Here is a 21,107-nt window from a genome sequence, read left to right on the forward strand (position 1 = left end):
AGAGCAGTCAGAGAGGAAAGGGTGGGAGCTGGAAGTGGAGTCAGGGGGAGAAAGGAGAAACACAGGGGATGAAGAATGGGAAGGCAGAGAGAGGAGGGGACCCCGGGTCAGAGTGGGCGGGGGGTGGGGGGTGGTTGGTGAGGCTGATTGTGGGGATTTGAGAGAGAAGGAGCAGCTCTGAACAGCAGGATGATAGAGGATCCTGAAAGCCCAGAAGACTCACCACCAGGGCACCTCATCTCAAATCCCAGCCCTTCCAATGAACGGGATGTACTCTCTAAACCTCTGCCTGGGGTACTGGGTGGCTCAGTGGTTGAGAGTCTGCCTTTGGCTCAGGGCGTAATCCCAGGGTCCTGGGATCGAGTCCCACATCAGGCTCCCCATAGGGAGCCTGCTTCTCCCTCTGCCTGTGTCTCTGCCTCTCTGTCTCTCATGATTAAATAAATAAAATCTTTTAAAAAAATAAACCTCTGCCTGTATGTTTTGCAGGGGTGGTGGTACACCAGGTTAGGTTGTCCCTGATAAGCGCCAAGCTGTCCCGAGCACTGAGCAACAGTCCTCAAACATCGAATTCTCTCCTTCCCCTCAAATTTCCAGAATAATTTGTAAGGGGCAAAAGAGCTTCATCTTTAATCCCTTCTTCAGACACAGCATTTACTTAAACCTTTATTGAATAAGCTTCTAAATAAAGTGAAAGAAACAGGTGTCTGCTGGCAAGGAACAGAACCCATAGACATCTAAACAGTCAGAGCAAGAAGCCCCCACTGAAGGTGTGCTCTACATTCCAGGCACTAGGCCTGTAGTATTTTATTCAGGCCTTACAAAAAACATTGTATGGGTTTTTTTTTTTTTTAAGATTTTATATATGTATTCATGAGAGACACATAGAGAGAGGTAGAGACATAGGCAGAGGGAGAAGCAGGCTCCCTGTGGGGAGCCCGATGTGGGACCTGATCCCACACCCTGAGCCAAAGGCAGACAATCACTGAGCCACCCAGATGCCACCATTGCACAGTTTTTGTTTTGTTTTGTTTTGTTTTTTTATGATAGTCAGAGAGAGAGAGAGAGAGAGAGAGAGGCAGAGACACAGGCAGAGGGAGAAGCAGGCTCCATGCACTGGGAGCCCGACGTGGGATTCGATCCCGGGTCTCCAGGATCGCGCCCTGGGCCAAAGGCAGGCGCCAAACCGCTGCGCCATCCAGGGATCCCGCATTGCACAGTTTTTAATCATAGTTTACAAATGTGAAAATTAAGGTTGAGAAAAATGGAGATGATCAATAGGAGATCAGAATCTTAGGCTGTGCTTAGAACCACAGAACCGCCAATTCACACAGCCAATATTTGAGAGAAGAAGAGAAAGCAAGCCTGTGAGAGAGCCCAGATCAGAACTCAGTTTTCCTCTTGTGACTCATTATGGCTTCCACATACCATGCTACCCCTCACACGACAAGGATGGTCACCATCATTTCTGTGACGATGGGAGGTCAGTCAAGGCAGAGACCCTGGGGGTCCCAAATGCTGCTGTAGCATATATGTCTAGCACAAAGCAGACACCCAAGAGATCAACTGAAAGAGCTTCAACCTTCTCCAACCCAGATCTGCCTTGCGTGAACCTCCCTTTCCCAATCCTAAAACAGCCAACCACTACCAATCCCCTTAAAGCACCGTTCAAAGCACCAATGCTTCACATGAAATGTACTGCAGTGATGAATGGGCAGAGCATGAAGGATTTTTAGGGCAGTAAAACTATTCTGTATGATGCAACTCCGGTAGGTACATGTCATTATACATTCATCCAAACCCACAGGACACCTAGAGTGAACCATATGCAGACTCTAGACTGGGTGCTTACAGTGTGTCAGTGTAGGATCACAGGTTATAACACAGGTTCCACTGTGGCAGGGATGTTGACAGTGGGGGAAGCTGTGGATATGTGGGGGCAGGGCGTATATGGGAATTCTCTATACTTTCCACTTGATATTGCTGTAAACCTGAAATCGCTTTAAAGAAAATAAATTTTGGGGACACCTGGGTGGCTCAGTGGTTGAGCATCTGCTTTCAGCTTGGGGTGTGATCCCGGGGTCCAGGATCGAGTCCCACATTGGGCTCCCTACAAGGAGCCTGCTTCTCCCTCTGCCTATGTCTCTGACTCTCTCCCTCTCTCTCTGTGTGTCTCTCATGAATAAATGAATGAATCTTTAAACATTAAAAAAATTTTTTAAATTCAAAAAGAATTTTTAAATTTAAAAATAATGTTTCTTTAAAAAAAAAAAAAAAAAAAAAAGCCTAGGTGGCCCCTCCATAAGGTGGCCAGAGGGGCCTAGAGCCACTAGGGTAAAGGATGGCTTGTCTGGGCCAGCAGGTGACAGCTGAATTATCCTTCCCTACTCCATAGCAAGCAGCTCCAACAAAGCCAAGAGCCCTGGGCTTGGAAAATAAAACTCTATATTAGGCATCAAACATGCCTTTATAGTAACAGCATGAAATGAGGTCAGGAGTAAGTCTATGCTGGTGCACTGACTGAAGGAACAGCATATGACTCTCCCTCCCAAAGTGCCTATGACGTTCCCTGGCCGTTCCTGAGCTCGGGCTTTCTCATGTTCAATTCCTTGGCACATGGCGTGAAATGCTATACAAATCACCCCTGATATTTATAAAAGTCAAATGCTATTATGTTTTCAATGGGGAGGTCACGCCAGCTTGCATGGGATCCATGTGTTCCTCCAATGACTGCCTGCCCCATCCTCCCCATACCCTCCAGCGTGGGCAGGGGTTTGAGGCTCACTCTGCCTTTCTGCCCACATCAAGTTTTAGGTAGATGAAGCTGTTTGTTGTCATCTGCCTCTTCTCCCTTGGCCCCTCTTCCACTGGGGCGGGCACCTGGCAGCCGCCCTCTGGGAGGAGGAACCAGAACAGTTGCTGGTTTTCCTACTGCCATGGGATGGGGGCCAGCACCCCTGACGAGGCTTCTCAGTGCCCAGCGCTGCCTTTGTGCCAGATCTGGGGCAGGAGAGGGGCAAGGCGGGCAGCCATCCTGAGGGACGGAATGTGGCTGCTCACCCTTTTAAATCCTCTCCCCCACCTGCTGCTCCTGCCACCCTTTCCATGTTCACCCACCACAGAATGTCCTCCAAATAAGTACTTCATTTTCTGTTCTGAGGTTCAGAGCCAGAGACCGTCCCTGCAGCTTTTCCCAAGCATCTCTGACTATAGCAGGGATGAGAGAGGGACCAGTGTAAGCAGGTAGGGGGTGCAGCTCTGTACCTTCGAAGGGAGGAGATGGTCATCCAGCTGCAAAGCGTGTGCATGCATGTGCATGTGTGTGCTCACGGATTCCTCCTTCCAGAGCTACAGCAAGATGCCCCCCAGCCTCCTTCACATTGAAAAGGAGACCACTCTGGGGCAGGACTCTCTCCAGCATCTGCTCTCTTTCAGGGGACAGCAGATCCCACAGCAGGGCTGCCCGCAGCCCCCAGGTGTGTTAGCTGCCCCTAGACCACGGCACCAACCCTCTCGCAGGGAACACCAAGAGGATGGGAACCAGCATGTCGACATTTGCATCTGCCTGAGTGGCTTCTTCTGTGACACAGGAATGTGAAAACTAGGCAACTTTTTCTAGGCCAGTAAAAGAAAGCCCTTATTTTGTAGTCAGAGTAGAGAGAAGGCTTGGGGTGGAAGTAAGAACTCGTGGGTTCTAATTTGAGTTTGGCTTGTTTGTTCCTAACCGACCCCCTTTTACACATATGGGCTTCTGACTCCTGATTTCATAGGCTACTTAAACAGACAGAGCGCACCCTTGATTTGCACATCAGGTGCAAGGTCCACTGGGGAGGGAAGACAGCACTGAAACATGGGCTCTGGGGTACAGAAGCCCAGGTACCTGTGCCAGCTGTACCATGGGGACTGACTGGCCTTCCTTAATCTTTCTGGGTCTAAGTTTTCTCTAGCAAAGAATAGGGAGGAAAAATGTGTCTGTGTTAGGACTGTCGCCAAGACTTTAATAAAATTAGAACTCCAAAGTATCCAACAGGGTACAGCTCTTGTATTGTCTGTACCCAAGGCAAGTAGATCCCATCAGTTCATTTACGTCACAACACCATAATCTTCAGGAAAGCAGGGACCAGATTTAGTTTACCATCATGTATTAGGTTCACAAAGCCCCCTGCACATAGTAGGCCCTTTAAAACTTAGGGAGTAAGTGAATGAAGGAATGATGGGACCAACCAGCTGCAGAGTGTAACTCAAGTCACTAACCTGGGGAGCTGGAGGAGAGAGCTCAATGTCTTCGCAACAAGTTTAGAGATCAAGTTCAACCTTATGTTCTGAGCCTCCAAGATGACCCTTAACTTCCTAATTCCAGAGTTCCTAAACCTGGCAATGGCTTTGGCCATCTGTGTTTGCCTCTTTTCCTCACTAGGGCACTAGGAGGGCCTAAGGGGGAATGACAGACACGATAATCTTCCCTGAAGAAGGCAGGGATCCAGAATCCCCAGGCTCCTGATGGTTACAGACACGGGCCATGATACCAGTAGGAGTCTTAAGATTCTTGAGCCTTCGAGGCTACCAACCAATGAGGCCTCCTCTAAAACGTGGCTGGGCATGCTCTCAGTGCAGCGCTCCTGCAGGGTGCAATACCTGCTAGGTGTTATTCTCAGCTCTGCAGCTTGTCTGGCCTAGGCTTAAATGTCATCTGTTTGGATATTGGTAGGGAGTAGTCCTCCTGGACAGCCGTGGGCATTCACCAGGTACCAGGATCTTAAATGACATTTACCAAATCTGCTCTGTGAGACCGTTCAGAACTGCATTCCGCCCTCGCCTCTCCCACCTGCTCTTAGAGGCTCCAGTGGCCATTAGCTCGGTGGACATCCTGGAAAAGTCCTCTTGGCCAGAGGACAAGCCCACAATCCTGGAAGACCCCACCTCCACCTTGGCAAAGCAACTCTACACCATGGCTGCTGTTCACCCACCAAAACCAGCAACCCGGCCCCTCCCCTCTCACCCACCCCAGGCTGGGATGGATGCCCTCCGAGGCCTCTGATGAGGAGCCTGATGACGCAGTGACAGTAACCAGCACCACCATCTCCTGAGCGTTTGCTCTCTGCAAGACCTGTGCTGAATGCTTACAGAGTCTCAAATGAAATCCTCACAATATCCCTTATACGCTAGACACCATCATTATCCTCATGTTAGAAAGATGGAAACGAAAGCTTGCAGAAGTGAAGCAATATGCCCAAGATCATAAAACTAGGATTGGAATCTAGACAATCTGATACCAGATCCCAAGTTCAGGGGGAGCGGGTGGGGAGGGGGTGGGGGCGGGAAGGAGTGGTACTAAGTACAGGACACCATGAACTTCACACTCTGACTTCAGGCCCTAAAGGGGCACCTTCTCTGAGGCCTGTAAGGCAAATCTGAGCCACCCGCTAGGGCCCAAACTTGCCCAGTGAGTAAAGCCCTCTAGAGATCCTCCTCTCCATTCCTCTGCCTCTGGGCAGGTGGTCCTCCCCAAGCAGACATGCCCACAGCCACCCTTCCTGCTCCTTGGGCTCTCGGAGTCTCTCTGACCTGATGCACACAGACCAGCACTGGCCCTGTTTTCCCCATCGTCACTGCACAGGCAGGCCAAGCCAGGCCAGGCAGGCGGCTGCTCTGATGTCTTCACATGTGAATGAAAAGGCTGAAAGTCCCTACAGGTCCTCCCTAAGGCCCCTCACCCACACCTTTTCCTTCTCGTGCAGGGCACACTCCAGACCGTCTCAACCCCATCGCCTTCAGCTCAGAGCCAAGGTAGCTCCTCTGCCCTCTAATTAACGCCACCCGATCCCGTCTGTCGCCCCCAGGCCTCTTCAGGTCCCAAATGGGGATGTACAGTGGTGGCTTGAACAACATTATGATTTGTAAAACCCACTCCTAATTAGTTTGACTTTGAATAAAGAGGGTAATTATTTTTAAATTTATTAACTGCTGCCTGGCCGGAGAAGTTTCCAGATCAAATGACATGGAGAAGCTATTTCTGTTCAGTGATGCAGCAATTTATATTACTGATCGGTCATTAAAACCTCTGGCACAGAACCACTTGTGTTTCCTGAGCCAAGATAGTGTCCATGTGTCAAATTTCAAACCCAGAGTATAAATTAAGCCATTAATGGTATTTATCAGTTTATCTGGACTTTAAAGAACTGCTTACTAATTTAAGACACTCTCGATATAGAACCTACGCGGTGCACTGGGTGTGCACGTGTGTACGCACGTGTGTATGCGTGTTTTCTCACTTTTTTATTTTTCTGAACAGTTAAAAAAAATCTGATGTGTAAATGAAGTACAAGCATCTCGGGGAGCTGCATAGCTGTTAATTCCTCGCTGCTCTGCAACCCGACAGTTTGGAAGCAGCAGTGTTTTGCAATATGTATTTGTCATAATATAAAAGGTGTAAAGTGATCTCTGTTTATCTCCTCAAAGTCTTCGCTGTACCAAAACAGAAAGCTGAAATATGACAACAAAGCCTGAGCCCAGCCCAACCATAAGCCCGGCCTCCCAGCGCACCAGCCGGAGCCCGGCAAGATCCTGGGGGAAGGGGTGTAGGAGAAGCCATACACACCCCACGACAGAAATCCGGGGGAAGTGAGGTCAAAAGGGGGTGACGTGAAGATGCCATTCGTTTGGCTAAAATGGAGTGAGAAGGACTTTCTATGAAATTCATTTCCCGGTTTCAAAAACCCCTAGAAGACACCATAACCACCCATCTGACACAATGTTCCAGGTCAGCTCTAATTAGTCCCCTGCATGGCTGCTCTGGGCATGGGACTTCCAGATTCCGTTTGTTTCAGGCAAGTTATAGCTTGTCCCAGGAAGGGGATACGGGTATTAGGGTGTTGAGGATTCTTAGTTGAATGGGTCACACGGATCCAAAAGAGCCCTGCCCAGGCAGGGCAGTGAGCAAAATGATCTCTGAACGGGTCTTACGCCAGTCATCTAGCCACACACACCTGTGACAACAGGAAGTCACTCTGGAGGCAGGTAGGAGCCAGTGAAAAGAACATTGGCATTGGAGTTGGGTCAAGTGCCAGCTCTCCACTTTCTAGAGACCCCTGTTTTCTCATCTATTAAATGGGTACAATCGAAAAATGTGTTTTATCAACTAAGGTACCAGAAATACAGAGCAGCATTACCATGACTTTGCCTTTCCCAGGGTCTCCGCTCCTTCTCCTCTTCCGAGCACTCTCTGCCCTCCTGCTGGCTCTCCAACCGTACCTGGCCCCCCACCTGTCTCTACCTAGTCCAATAACTTCAGCGTTACTGTCAGCATCCCTTACAATTAGGCCTCTCCCTGCTTCATGGGCCCCCTTAGAACAGAGACGGCAAATGGATTTCAAGTTGTGTTCTTTTCTTTTCTTTGATGATTAGAGGAGTCTGGAGAACTACCTGGGTTCTGCAGGCAATGGCATTATAAACAAGCTCTACCATGCCTGGGGAAGAGCCACCTCACCACCCAAGGATAAGGCTTCTGTGCATCTGTGTTCCGCCCCGGCCCAGCGTGTCTACACTAGGAGCGGCCCAGCACCCGTGCCCACTGGGGGAGCCTGCCCACGGGGAGAGAGCCCTCCCTAAGGCATCCACCTTCACCTCTCATCCCAAATTTGGATTCATTTCCTCCATTTCTCACCCCTTTCAAGGGCTCCACTGACTCAACCTAGAGATAAAGCAAAAGTAAGGCCGGATGGGTTGGGTCTACCTCTGTCATAGGAAGGATGACTCTGTATTTCTTTGGCAGGTGAGGAGATCTCCAGGGCAGAAAGGACGAGTAACAAGTCAAGGCCATCCGCCCACTAGAGTGTGGAGTTAGAGCCACATCTCAGGCTTCTGACCCAAACTATGGGCTCTTTCCAACCACTAATCAAATATCCTTTTCTGGAAGGTGCCAGCTGCTTTCAAATTCTCACTGACTGAATAAATCCTAGAAAAGCACTGGCCCTAAGACGGCTCCCAACTTTCAAAGCTGAATCAACCCAGATTCTAAAGAACAGATTGAAATGTCATCAATGCCACTGAATTGTATGCTTGAAAAATAGTGTAATACACCACAAACCACTGAATTGTGTACTTTTAACAGGTGAAATGTATGCTATATGAATTCTATCTCAATAAAATTGTCTGGAAAAAAACATAGATAGCATGTCTGTATTGGTCACTGCTATATGGGGGTGCCAGGCACACAGAAGGTGCTCACTAAGCGCATGGGGTCTGTTCACAAACAGCCTCCCACTTGCTCACTCCTTCTCTGATCCTGGCTGAAAGGTGGCTTGCTCCCCGCTGCTGATTTAATCTGCACGGACAGATCAACCTGCCCGGCAAAGCTGGCTCACCGCTCACTCTCCACAGGCCCCAGATCGGAATTCTCAGATACATGTGGTCCAGCAATAAGAAACTGGCTGGGACCTGGGGACCACCGGGGTCCTGCCCTGGCTTTCAAGATAACTAGCTCTGGAACCTGGGGCAAAATCATTTGGCCAAGTCACCTTTTCTATAACAAAGCCACCTTCTCCACAACCAAGCTCACCTAGAAAGTGCTCCTCCAGTTGTCACAGGCCAGGGAAGTCCAGACCAAGGCCCATGATACCATGTTTTCCACTTGGGAAAGGCAGATCGTGTGAGGTCACAGGACATGGAAATACTGCTGACATAATGGTGGCAGCAGCAGTGGCTGAGCGGTCTTCCTTCTTCTCACCGCTAGCCCCCTATAGCAGCTTGGCAGCCAGTCTCCAGAAATGACCGCCACACACAACCCTGCATTTGTCTGTCACTGCCCCTTGAGAAGAATAGCCTAGTCTTCCACTCCACGAGTCTGGGGCTGACCTGTGCCTGCTCTGACCAATATAACATAGCAGAAGTGATGCTCACAGTTTCCAGCCTAGCTTTGAAGATAGCTTGCGCAGCTTATGCTTCCATACTTGTGGGGCCCTAAGCTGTCATGCAAAAAATTTAAGCCACTCTGCTGCAGAGGGAGGCCAAGTAGCAGAGCGCTGAAGGTGAGGAAGTCATCCTGGATGTCCAGCCCTATTAGGCCTGCAGAGAACTCCAGACCCAGATACTGTCCAACTGCAATCTCAAGAGGGACCCCAAGTGAAAACCACCCAACTGAGCCCAGTCGACCCACGGAACTGTCAGATAGTAATACTCTGTTGCTTTAATCTACTGGTGAGGGGTTCATTACACAGCAATTACTAATTGACATATGCCCCGTGGTCAATTCCCAACACAGAAGTCAGAGTGAGCTTTGAAACACACAAACCAAGTCATGTCATTCTCTCGTTCAAAACCCTCCAATGGACCATTATTTCTTTTACTCAATACATGTTTGTACACATGTGTGTGTGGGTGGGGTGTGTGTATATATGTGTGCAGATTTACTAAGATATCATTTGTATACCATATAACATGTAATTCATATATTTAAATGGTACAGTTCAATAGTTTCTAGTATATTCAGAGTTGTGCAACTATCATCACCATCAATTTTAGAACATTTTTATCAGCCCTCAGTCATTCCCCATTTCCCCTCAACTCCCCCAGCCTCTGGTACCTAATTTACTTTCTGTGTATAGATTTGCCCATTCTAGACCCTCCCTATAAACAGAATCATATGACATGTGGCCTTTTGCGATGGGCTCCCTGCATTGAGGCATGATGTTCTTAAGATTCATCTACATTGTAGAGTGTATCACTACTCCACCCCCTTTTATAGCAAATAATATTCCATTCTGCACATAAATGACACTTTGTTTACCCATCCTTCAGTGGGTGGACACTGGGTTGTCTCTGCCTTTTGGCTATGATGAATAATGCTGCTTATAAAAATTCATGTGCAAGTTTTGGCAAGAACATGTTCTCATTTCCTTGGTAGACACCTAGGAGTACCATTGCTTTGTATATGGTAACTCTATGTTTAACCTTTGGCGGAGCTGCCAGACTGCTGTCCAAAGTGTACATTCCCACCAGCTGTGTATAGGGGCTCTGATTTCTCCACGTCCTTGCAACACTTCTTACTATCTGTATTATATATGACAGTCACGTCCTGATGGGTATAAAAAAATGACTTCATTGTCATTTTGATTTGTATTTCCCTTATGATGGCCTGGTGGTGTTAAGCATCGTTTTATGTGCTCATTGACTATTTTTGGAAAAATGTCTATTTAGATCTTTTGCCTGTTTTTTATTTTGGTTATTTGTATTTTATTATTAAGTTATGAGTTATTACTGAGTTATAAGAGTTATATTTTCTTACTGTAAGTCTCTTGTCAGGAATGCGATTTGCAAATATTTTATTCCCCTTCCAACGGACTTTTAGCACATGCAGAAAAAAGCTAAATTCCTTACTAGGGTTCAGAGACCACCTGATTTTTGACCTCATGTGCCACCACTCTCTGCACCTTCCTCCCTGACCACCCCTACCACCACCACCAACACAATGCTGCTCCTCATGCTGCTCCAACAGGCAGTCAAGTCAGCCTAGCCTCAGGGCTCCTGCAAGTGTTTGTTCCTCTGAGTGGCTCACTCCCTCACATCAGGACTCTGCTCAGATGTCACCTTCTTAGGCCTAGCCAGTTAACCTAAAATACCACTTTTTCTCCCTCTCACTCTCTTCCCTTTATCTTGCTTCATTTTCTTCCCAGCCGTATTACCACCTGACATTACATTACATACTTACTTGCCTCTACCGTCTCCCCATTAGAATCTCAGTTCCATGAGGGACAGGAGTGCTTATCTGTCTCGTATGTTACTATACCGTAAATGCAATAAGCATGCTGGGGCACGCTGTGGGAAATCAATAAATATTTATTAAATTTTAAATACATCTACTCCTATTTATTAAATGCTTACTATGAGCCAAACACTCTGCAGAGTACTTCAAATAAAGTATCTTATTGCATGCCCATGACAACACTATGCTATGGAGGTAGGTACTCTTATGATTCCACTTTTCTAATAGATGAGGTGACTCAACGTAAGAGTTTCAATAAGCAGATCCCTGGTCTCGCAGGCAGTTAAGGACAGAGCCAAGTGGAGAACCAGGCCATGCAAGCTATAATGCTCCTGGCCCCACTACTAACTTAGGCAAGTCACTGTCCCTCCTTTGAACCGCAGGGTCCTCATCTAGGACATGATAGGAGCCTCCCACCTTATAGAGTTACTGAGAGACTGCCCAGGTGACATCAGGTATGAGATCAGAAACCAATGATGGTGGTACGATAATGGCTGTGCACCCAGTGCTCTCACATCAAATACAGTGACCTCATCATCTGCTGAAAGGTTCAAATGTATCCTTACGCAGACACTGCTTTTAGACAATGACTTGCACTCACAGCGGGAAGACCAGCCCACTGTGGCCACTGAGGGTTTCAGAGGTATTCAGATAGAGTACAAGAGGTTTCCTGACCCATCACCAAGGGAAGGGGATGCTAGATAACATCGCGGACCTTCTAAGACCTCAATGAGAACATATGCCAGAAGGCTCTGTGAAGACGGGACTTCAGTGGCCTCTTCGACCTCAACCAGGGCAGCTACTCTTATGGGGCAAGGTCACACTTGGACATTCCCATCAGCCAGCCCTCACCACAAGAGTAGCTGAATGTGGCACAGGCCATCCTGACTCACAGCTCCCCAGGACATGACTAGATGTCATATTTGCTGGAAGAAGGTGCTGCCAAGATACCTCATATCTCTGCACTGGCACTCTGGAGGACCAAGACCTGGAGAATGAGGATCAGTCAACTCACCAGTATGGGTCTGCCTGTGTGTCTCCAGGGCATCCTCCTTTGAAAACTGGGCTCCGCACTGGTCACAGACAAAGGCTTTGGCACCCGCTGAAAAGAAAGGGGAGGCAGTCACCATGAGAGTGATATTCCATTTGCGGGGAAGGGGTCCTGGGCTGTAATCATGTAGGTGGATGCTGGAGGAGATGGCTGGAGACCTGTGAAGACCCCAAGTCAGGGACAGTCCTTGGTTCTGGCAGCCAGCCCAGCCCCTCCTCCAGGACGTGACCACCCTGAGCTGACCACCATGACCAACTGAGCTCCAAATGCCACCACCCAGGGGTCTCCCAGAGAAAAGAAGAAACAAAATCAGAATAACCAACAGACACAGAGATGGCGTCCAGATGAGATGCCCCAAGAAGCAGCAGGATTCTGGGGGGCTGGCTCCAGGTGAGGAATGGTAGGAAGAGTGAAGGATTCAATGAGGGGAAATGTGCCCTGTTGCTTAAATTATACTTTATGGGAGTGGGGGCACCTGGGTGACTCAGTGGTTGAGGATCTGCCTTTGTCTCAGGTCATGATTCTGAGGGTCCTGGGATTGAGTCCCACAGGGAGCCTCCCTCTGCCTATGTCTCTGCCTTGGTGTCTCTCATGAATAAATAAATAAAATTAATAATAATTAAAAAGATACCTTACGGGAAAGTAGGAATTGCTGACATACCTGTACTTATATAGTCCCTAACTCAGTATGTCCAAAACTAGTCTGCCCCAACAACCCCCTGTACCTGACAACTTAAAATCCTCGAATGAGGGATCCCTGGGTGGCGCAGCGGTTTGGTGCCTGCCTTTGGCCCAGGGCGCGATCCTGGAGACCTGGGATCGAATCCCACGTCGGGCTCCCGGTGCATGGAGCCTGCTTCTCCCTCTGCCTGTGTCTCTGCCTCTCTCTCTCTCTGTGACTATCATAAATAAATAAATTTAAAAAAAAAAATCCTCGAATGACACCCCTGTGTCTTTAGGATAAAATCCAAACTCCTCACCAAGACTCACAAAGCATTCTTGATGTGCCTATCTTTCCTGCTTTGTCTCTTGCCCCTCACTCTTGCTCCCTGGTCTCCAGGCCCACTCAGCTGGCCTGGTTTCCTAAAGGAGCCAGACTCTTCCCTACTGAGAGGCCTCTGCACATCCTTCTGCTCTTCCTGTGTCTGACATTCCAGGCCCTCACTCCCACCATACACGATAGCACCCCTTACACATCGGCTTCCTCTAGAGGACGTGGCCCCTTCCCTGTGCTCCCACAGCACCCTGTATGTTCCAGATCAAAGGTTCACCCCATGCTCTTCTAAATGCCTGTGGACCTGTTCCTGTCTCCTGCTACACTAGAAGCTCTCTGAGGGAACATGTCATTGCATGCACAGTTACATCGGCCCGACACCCAGTGGGAACCTATTACTGTACATATTTGTGGAATCAACAAAATCAATTTAGTGCAATTCAAAATGATAAACTTTTTCAGAACCATTATTTACAGGGCTCAAAGCGACAATGCTACAGTGTCAAGACAAACAGGATTTTTTTTTAACCATTTGCTAACAGTCTTCAAGGCTCTAATATGTTATTTCATTCAGGGGGCACCTGTCTCAAGCCTTGGCAGTTTTCATTTGAAATGTCTTCTAGATGCATCTCTTGCACTGTGTGTCGATGGTCGCTGCCCCTATGTGGGCCCTACTGGGTGGTATCCAGAATACTGGTAGACTGAGATGGCAGCCACACCACCAGCTGTCCCGATTCACCCGACAGATACAGAGGCCCTGTCGGTCACTTGCTTCCTTCCTACCTCTTGCTTAAGAAGTTATATGGCTCACAGTCTGTTCTGATTCCAAATTCCTCTATGTGGCCATGGAACTGTCTTCACCAGCCCTCATGGAACCACTGGACCCTCCTCGAGTCTCCGTGTGTGAGCAGAGCCAGGTCCCAGGTCTCCATCGGCTCCCATCCCATCCCATTCTCAAGACCGGAGTGTGTACGCACCGAGCACGCAGGCCCTGCTCTGTCCTTTCCAAGATGCCCTGCACGTCCTTCCTTTCAGCACATCCTAGCATTGCCCTAAGTGTGCCTGTGTGTTACATCTGTATTAGAGTCTCATGAGAGCAGAACTTCTTACACATATTTGTAGTGGAAACGTAGTGCTGCTTCCCAATCATCTCTGATTTCCTGAGGCTTTACCATATATCAGGCACAATGCTAAGCGTTTAAGATGTATTGTTGCCTTTAATCCCACCAACCTTTAAAAGTACATACTGCGGGGCACCTGGGTGGCTCAGTGGTTGAGCATCTGCCTTTGGCTCAGGTCAAAGATCACCCCAGGTGATCCTGGGATCAAGTCCCACATCAAGCTCCCCTTAGAGAGCCTGCTTCTCTCTCTACCTATGTCTCTGCCTCTCTCTCTGTGTCTCTCATGAATACGTAAATAAAATCTTAAAAAAAAAAAAAAAGTCCACGCTGCTATTGCCTCCATTTAACAGATGAGAAATCCCAACCTCAGAGAGGTTAAGCACTTTGCCCAGTGTCACAAAGTAGGCAACACAAGTGGATCCAAACCCAGGGAGCCTGACTTCAGAGCCTTTGCTCTTAATCTCTGTATATTTTGGCTTCCCTAGGGCTCCATCTGCAAAGACGCTTCATGGGTAAGAAGGTGAGGTATGGGCTTCCTTCGCTCAACTAAAAAAAAAAAAAAAAATTCCAATATGCCTTTTTTATACATCAAAGTTCTATATAAAAATCCAACTAGAGAAATGGTTCCGCTACTTTTTAAAAAGTTTTAAAAACCTCTTCCTTAGAGTAAACAGCACATGCTGTAAGGAACAGAACTCAGAATACAATTTATACCGGTATTGGCTTAAATTAAACAGTAATAAACAGTTCTTGCCAGTGAAGAGTAAAAGGATCCCAGAGTACGTATAAAGCGTCAGGTTCTAGGAGAACATCGATCTTGTCTATAATCCAAATGATGAGCAAACTATACCCTCTACTATGTGCTCAATAAATATTAGTTGACTGGCTGAACAAATGAGTGATTAAGTGCCCTAGGAAAGACAGGGAGTCACTTTTCCTTAAGAGCTTTAAATATAAATATTGCCAGCTGTATTAGGTAGCTGGAGGTGAAGTTTGCCTGAAGACAGGGAGGTCATGATCACCTCCAGGTGTCCCTTCAAGCTGCAGGGTGTCCTTGGACCAAGGACCTGTACGTGGCTTATAAGGCTTCAAGAAAGAGCTTTTCAAGGAACTTAACGGCAAGACAGTCACCATGTGTGTTCACTCAGGTGGCGGCCAAGACCACTTTTCATCCACTTACACTGGAAATGCAGCAAGTACCTCAAAGAGCAGAGCAGACCAGGTGGGTGGATGAAGCCACAGCCTTCCTGCCCTGAGAAACTCTCCCCAGTCTCGAATCATTAGCCAGCAATGATTTTCTGTGGCTCTGTAAAGGATTTGGCTTTTCACTGCACTTCTTTCTTTGGTTCTCACTGTTCTCAGGGCTCCCTAAAGAAGAAAGTAGATGGAGAGGCCTGAGTCGGAGAGCAAGGAACTGGAGGGCCTTGTGGGCTCAGCCTCATGCGGGAGCCTACAACAAGGTGAGCAGCCCCTGCACCATCGCCTCAAAGGGATGTGGTATGGAGGATTCTTAGAAAACAGCCATCCACACAGCTATAGTAGCATCTGTTCTAATGACTGAGGAGCAGAAAGGAAGGAGGCCAGGTAGGAAATAAAGGGCCGGATGCGTGCCATCAGAGAAGTTCAGATGAAGATAAAAACAGATCAGCACATGTGATCTAGTCAAGGTTGCCGGCTTGGCCTGAGCCTGACCACATCTGGTTGCCCTCAGCGTTCTCGCCTCTCCCTGCCTGCTTTGCTTAAGTCTCGGCTCTGAGCTGAGGCTGTGAAAGTCCCCGGGGCCTTGGTGCACAGTCTGATCCCCCAGGCTGGTCAGAACTCTCATAACAGGCGGATACCACAAACGCTGTCAGCTCCCACCTCAGGCCCCATTCATTTGTGAAGCCTGGGGACACCCCCACCCCCATCGAGACTCCCCCTGGTCCCCGGGGTGAGCCCAGCGGCACAGACAGGCAGTTCCAGGGCACAGGAGCCCCGTAAGGAGAGCCAGAAACCCCCTCTTCCCAAGGAAGCATGTGCCTTTAAATTGTCTCTGTAATGGCTGGCTCAGAGGCAGAAATATTTGGCAGCCCTGAAATTAAAAGTGATAAATTTCCTCGCCAAGCTTTGATCAATAATAGAGGCCTCATCTGTTAATCAATAAGACAGTCTCTGCCTGTTTACTGTGCATATGTTGTTCGCTGCTGCCTTCACTATGATGTCAGGTTTGCATTCAAAGCAATTCAAGTGTGTATAAACCACATGGCTATTCCCAAAATGCATTACAGTGACATCATTCAGGCACTAATACATTTATAAAGCATCAATGCAAGGGAGTGATGGAGGAAGGAAGGAGGTCATGCCAGTTGAACACATGGGTGCTTGGGGATATACCAGCATTTATCCCCCGCAAATGTTTCCTGGGGCTCACTTTGGAGCAGGGACAACAGCAGGGCACAGCTGAGGGACGGCCGTGCCTTCTTGCCACACCTTTCCTGTATACACAGGGCTGCTTTCTGGATGTCCACTAAGAATACGCCCAAAGGTAGATTACAGTAAATAAATAAGAGAGACAAAACCCCTGCCCTCAGAGAGCTTACATTCTAGAAGGGAAGGCAGCAACTTTAAAAACTCTGTAAATATCATCTAGATGGTGATAGGCGATAAAAAGAGAAAGAAATTAAGTGAAGAGGATGGAGAAGGCAGGGCGCTGCTACCTTATAGGGGGTCAGCACAGGGGAGCGCTCTGATGAGCTGGCATCTGAGCGGGGAAGCTGAAGGAAGAAGCAATACCCCCCTGTGTAAGGAAGCCCATCACAGACGAAGGAGAAGGCTGGCGGGCTGGAAGGGAGCCAGTGAGGACAGGGGGAGAGACAGGGTCAAGTGCGGGATGGGCTGCAGGGACACAGATTAGCAGCCGAGAGGGAGAACCGCCTGGACAGTGGAGCGGGCTGGCCCCTGGCCATCCTCCCTCCAGATCCCAGATCTGAGTGAACAGCACCATCTAGAGTGGGGAGAAGCGGGGCCGGGGCCCGGCCGGCCACTCGCTGCCAACACCACAGCGACCCTCCTTTCTGAGCTGTGAAGTGGGATCTCCTGGGGTGAAGCTGGATCATAGTGAACACAAACTCCCTGTCAATCACCAAGCAGTCTGCAGATACAGGAGCTCACGGACGTTATATATATACCTTAGGGGGCAGGATAGTGTGCTCCAGAGCTTAGGATTCGGGTCCGACGGGTCAGAGTTCGAATCCCAGCCAGGCCAGTCACGAGCTGTGACCCTGACCTGGGCAAGCTGCCTGACCCCAGGGGGTCTGTCGCCTTCCCTGTAGAATGAACCAGAGGGGGTCCCTCGGAGGACGTGACGGGGTGGCTGAAGGGCTCGGCCCTCCATCCGGGGCAGCAGGCACGCAGTAAGGAGTAGCTACCACCACCGCCAGTCAGGCTCAGGGTTGTGATTCCTTTACAGAACATCTTTGTGCAAAGTATGATTGATTTCACTGAAGTTCAATGTACAGTTATTTGGGGGTCATTCATCTTGTGTAAAGTCAGTCTCACGTTTATAAAGACATATTTCACTATCACCTCGCTCTCTCGCTCTCCCCCCCCACCCCATGCCTCTAATTGAAAGGTGAGTGATGGTTCTGTTGAGGGGAACAGGAACATCTGTCAAAGGACCCACGTGTCAGAATGGCAGCCAGTCCCAATGTGGCTCTGAGACCCCCTCCGGATGCGCCCAGGAACCCCGGGCCGCTGTCCTGTGCTGCCTCACTCTCCTGGCTCGTCCCCGGCAGACTATAAACTCTGTGCGAGCAGGGCCGGCCTCTGTCCTGCCCCTGCTCTTTCCCGGGGCCCTGCTCCCTGCCTGCCCTGCCCCTGTGCCCACTACAGGCCTGACAAACAAAGAAGCCCTCTGGCAGCCTCCAGGCCGGGATCTGGCCTGGGAAGAGAGCAGTGGCCATTCAGGGCACTGCCAGGCTGTCCCCTAGGGGGTGTCAGAGTCCTTAATCTACAGACTCCGGGCTCTCCACTGGCCCTGTATAAAATTCAAGGACCTGGTCTCGGCTGGCACTCAGGCAGTTTGGGGCAGAGAAGGGACGGGATGGAAATGGGGCTGTCTGCTTTCCCTGGAAGGCGATCCTCTTTCTATCAACCCTGTTACCCACCCAGCTGCCCCGGACTCACAGCCCTGCAAGAAAAAAGCACACCCCCCCTTCCCCCTCCACATCAGTACACTCAGGAGCCTCCCACCCCAGAGGCCTCCAACAGCCAGAGTAGACCCTGGAGTGGCTGGCAACACTCTGCTGAGTGACCCCCACCCCCAGCCCAGGCACAGAGTTTATCTAAGACTCAGTGGTAAGGAGACAGACAGACGTCCTTGCCCTGCCAGTCTCCCAGGGACCCAAGGTGCCTTTATGTGTTACCCTGGGGGACCAGGAGCGCCTGACCGCTCTGAATTCCCAACTCCTCCTCTCTCCTATTTCTCCCCGACTTTTAGATGCTTCCAGAAAGTTAGACAGGGGGCTATGGAAAGGTGGAGGGTTCGAAGCAGGTGTGGGTGCAGTGGAAAGAAAGGAGGCAGTTATCACAGCCCTCAAGGAGGCTGGAAACGGTCTAAGGCCTCCATGTGCAAAGGCCATTTTTGCTCCGTGCTTAGGATCATCCAGACTCGCAGGAATCAACGGAGACATGGGCCAGGAAAGCAGTTTCAAAACCATAAAGCTTTCTATACCCGCCCAGCCTTCCAACAACAGAGCTGAGATCCAGCAGAAGCTAGTCAGGCTCCCCGCAGCTGTCCTCCCCCCAGGTCCCCCCTCCACCGCCACCTCCCCTCGGCAAAGTGGGTAGCCTCCCTCCCTACTGGCCTCCCCACCATGAACAGGGGTGGGGGTCCCGAGCATCCAGGAAGGGGAGCAGAAGATGCTGAACACAATCAGAAGTGGGCTAGTGTCTCTCTGAGGGAAATACGCCAGAAGCCAATGAAAGAAGGAAAAAAGAATGCAAAAATCCCTCCCTCTTGCACCCCCATGCTAATAAGAAGGCGGGGGGGGGGGGGGGGGAGTGTGAGGCGGGGTATGGGGGGGAGCCACTGAAAAAAGCACTTCACATTCGCCAGCATCTAATGTTGAGTAGTGTGTGCTTTTTCTTTTAATTCCTTGAGATTTTAAAATAAACATCTTGAATGTTCTGATGAGATATGCATGCCTGCTTACATAAGGAAGTACAGAGTGTACCGAAACAGCAGACCCAAAAAAAGCATAAGCTGTCAGAACAATGAGTACAGACACGGGGCATTTTACCACGGGCCATGGTGTACAGTTTTATTTACAGTACCTCTTATCAGACAGAGAACAGTACACTGGCTGCCAATTCCAAAGCCCAGCACTGCGTGTTCTTTCACTCAAGGAGATGTGTACTCCCCAAGAGGATCTGGAAGGCAAGCTCGCTTGCGCTCTCTCTTGTGTGCTCTCTCTCTCTCTCTCTCTCTCTAGCTTACTCTTTTTCCTTAATCAACACAACAAAAACTGATCCAGAATTCTGGTTCTAGATGTGGTTGCAGGAGAGTTTTACCCGACAGGGAAGTGGGAGAAGGGTACCCACCACAGGACAGGCTGAATGAACTCCCAGCACAGGTCCCAATCGAAGATAGGATTGAGGAAGCCACCCGGACAGTCTCCAAGCTGGGCAACAGGCCGGGACCAACCGGGCACTGCGAGCAGCAGGTCTTCAGACAGCTAGAAGTCAGTTTCCCATCAATGACCTGCTAAGGGGCTGAACCTCGCACGTGTGGCGAAATGTCCACTCCGCAAAAGATGAGACCGTAGAAGGGGTCAAAGGGAGATGCTGAGGCATTCCTAGGCTGAGGGAGCTCTTCTTACCCTACCCAATGAACTTCATGCTGCCGGGAGGTCCCATGGCACCCTGGTGCCCTTGGCTGTCACTGGGATCCTGTGGTCCTAGTCTCAAGTCCCACACAGAGAACAGGCCCTCCTTGTCTCTGATCCCCACAACTTGATTCTCAGAGAGCCTTGGAGAGCTCCTTTGTCACCACTTTCAGGGACTCAATAATAGGCTTAACAACACAGCCCCTGGCCGGTACAAACATATATGCTCAGTATACAGCTGTGCACTACAGAAATTAAGAACCCTTGCTCTGGGGTCAAACAGACCAGATTCAAGTTCTGGTTCTATCATTTCTAGCTCCCACCCTGGGCAAGCTAGTTCTCATCTCTGGGCTACTTGCCTATAAAATTGGGCATAGAGCAACTACCTCACAGGGTTGAGTGAGGATCCATTTAAAAGTATATGGTAAGTCTGTGACACCATGCCTGACACACTAGCTGCTCAATAAATGGTACTTGTCATTAACAGCATCACTGTTCCCACTAGTCTCCCCCACTGTTAATGTCTGGACCCACGTATACATCAAAGGCATGCAACAAACATATCATGACATTTAAAATATTCTTACCACCCCAGCCAAGTCTTCAGCAGGCATTCTCTGGTGAGTAGAAGATAAAAAGAGGCAGAAGACCATACAAGACTAACAATCGTGTACCTCCAAAAAGCCCTTCTACAAACCAAAACAATGCACAGGAGCACCTGGGTGGCGCAGTCAGTTAAGTGTCTGACTCTTGATTTCGCCTGTCATGATCTCAAGGTTGTGAGATGGAGCCCCACGTTGGGCCTCATACTGGACACGGAGCCTACTTAAGATTCTCTCTCTTCTTCTCCCTCTGCCCATCCCCCCTTAAAAAAAACAAAACAGAAACAAACCAACAATGTACAAGTAAACACACGGCCCAATTACTCTTCCCTGGGAGAAGGTCAAAGAAATGGCACCTCTCCAGTCAGCTCTCAACACTCCTGGCCAAGTTTTGACAGCATTATCAACCTCCTACTGAAATGAGTACAAACCTATTTAAGGTGAATTATTTTAAATAAAGTAGGAAAATAAATCTGTCACAGCAAAAACAACAATGTGCAAATCTTCCTGAAGTTAAGAGTATTGATTTGGGGGTTCACCCTAGTGCTGTCCTTAACCCATTTCTTCCCCAGCCAACCTCCATGAGTGGCTGATCGAGGTATGGAGGTAATCAATGCAATGACACAAAAACCTCTCTTGTGATGGACTAGGCTTCCTTCCAACGCAGCAGAACTTCCCCGAGATGAAGTCCTCCAGCAGCTAGTGGCCAGACCGGG

At 49.2% G+C, this 21,107-nt stretch overlaps 1 protein-coding gene across 4 annotated transcripts in view; it reads right to left on the reverse strand.

Annotated features, from left to right (window-relative positions):
* Window positions 1–21,107, reverse strand: part of ZBTB16 (zinc finger and BTB domain containing 16) — a 188,002-nt gene that overhangs the window by 52,580 nt on the left and 114,315 nt on the right. For all 4 annotated transcript variants that reach the window (XM_038536116.1, XM_038536114.1, XM_038536115.1 and 1 more), the window contains one exon: window positions 11,775–11,861. In XM_038536116.1, the coding sequence (XP_038392044.1) occupies window positions 11,775–11,861 (87 nt within the window). The remainder of the gene's footprint in view (window positions 1–11,774; window positions 11,862–21,107) is intronic.

The sequence above is a fragment of the Canis lupus genome, chromosome 5, assembly GCF_011100685.1.
Source record: "Canis lupus familiaris isolate Mischka breed German Shepherd chromosome 5, alternate assembly UU_Cfam_GSD_1.0, whole genome shotgun sequence".
Taxonomy (NCBI): Eukaryota; Metazoa; Chordata; class Mammalia; order Carnivora; family Canidae; genus Canis; species Canis lupus.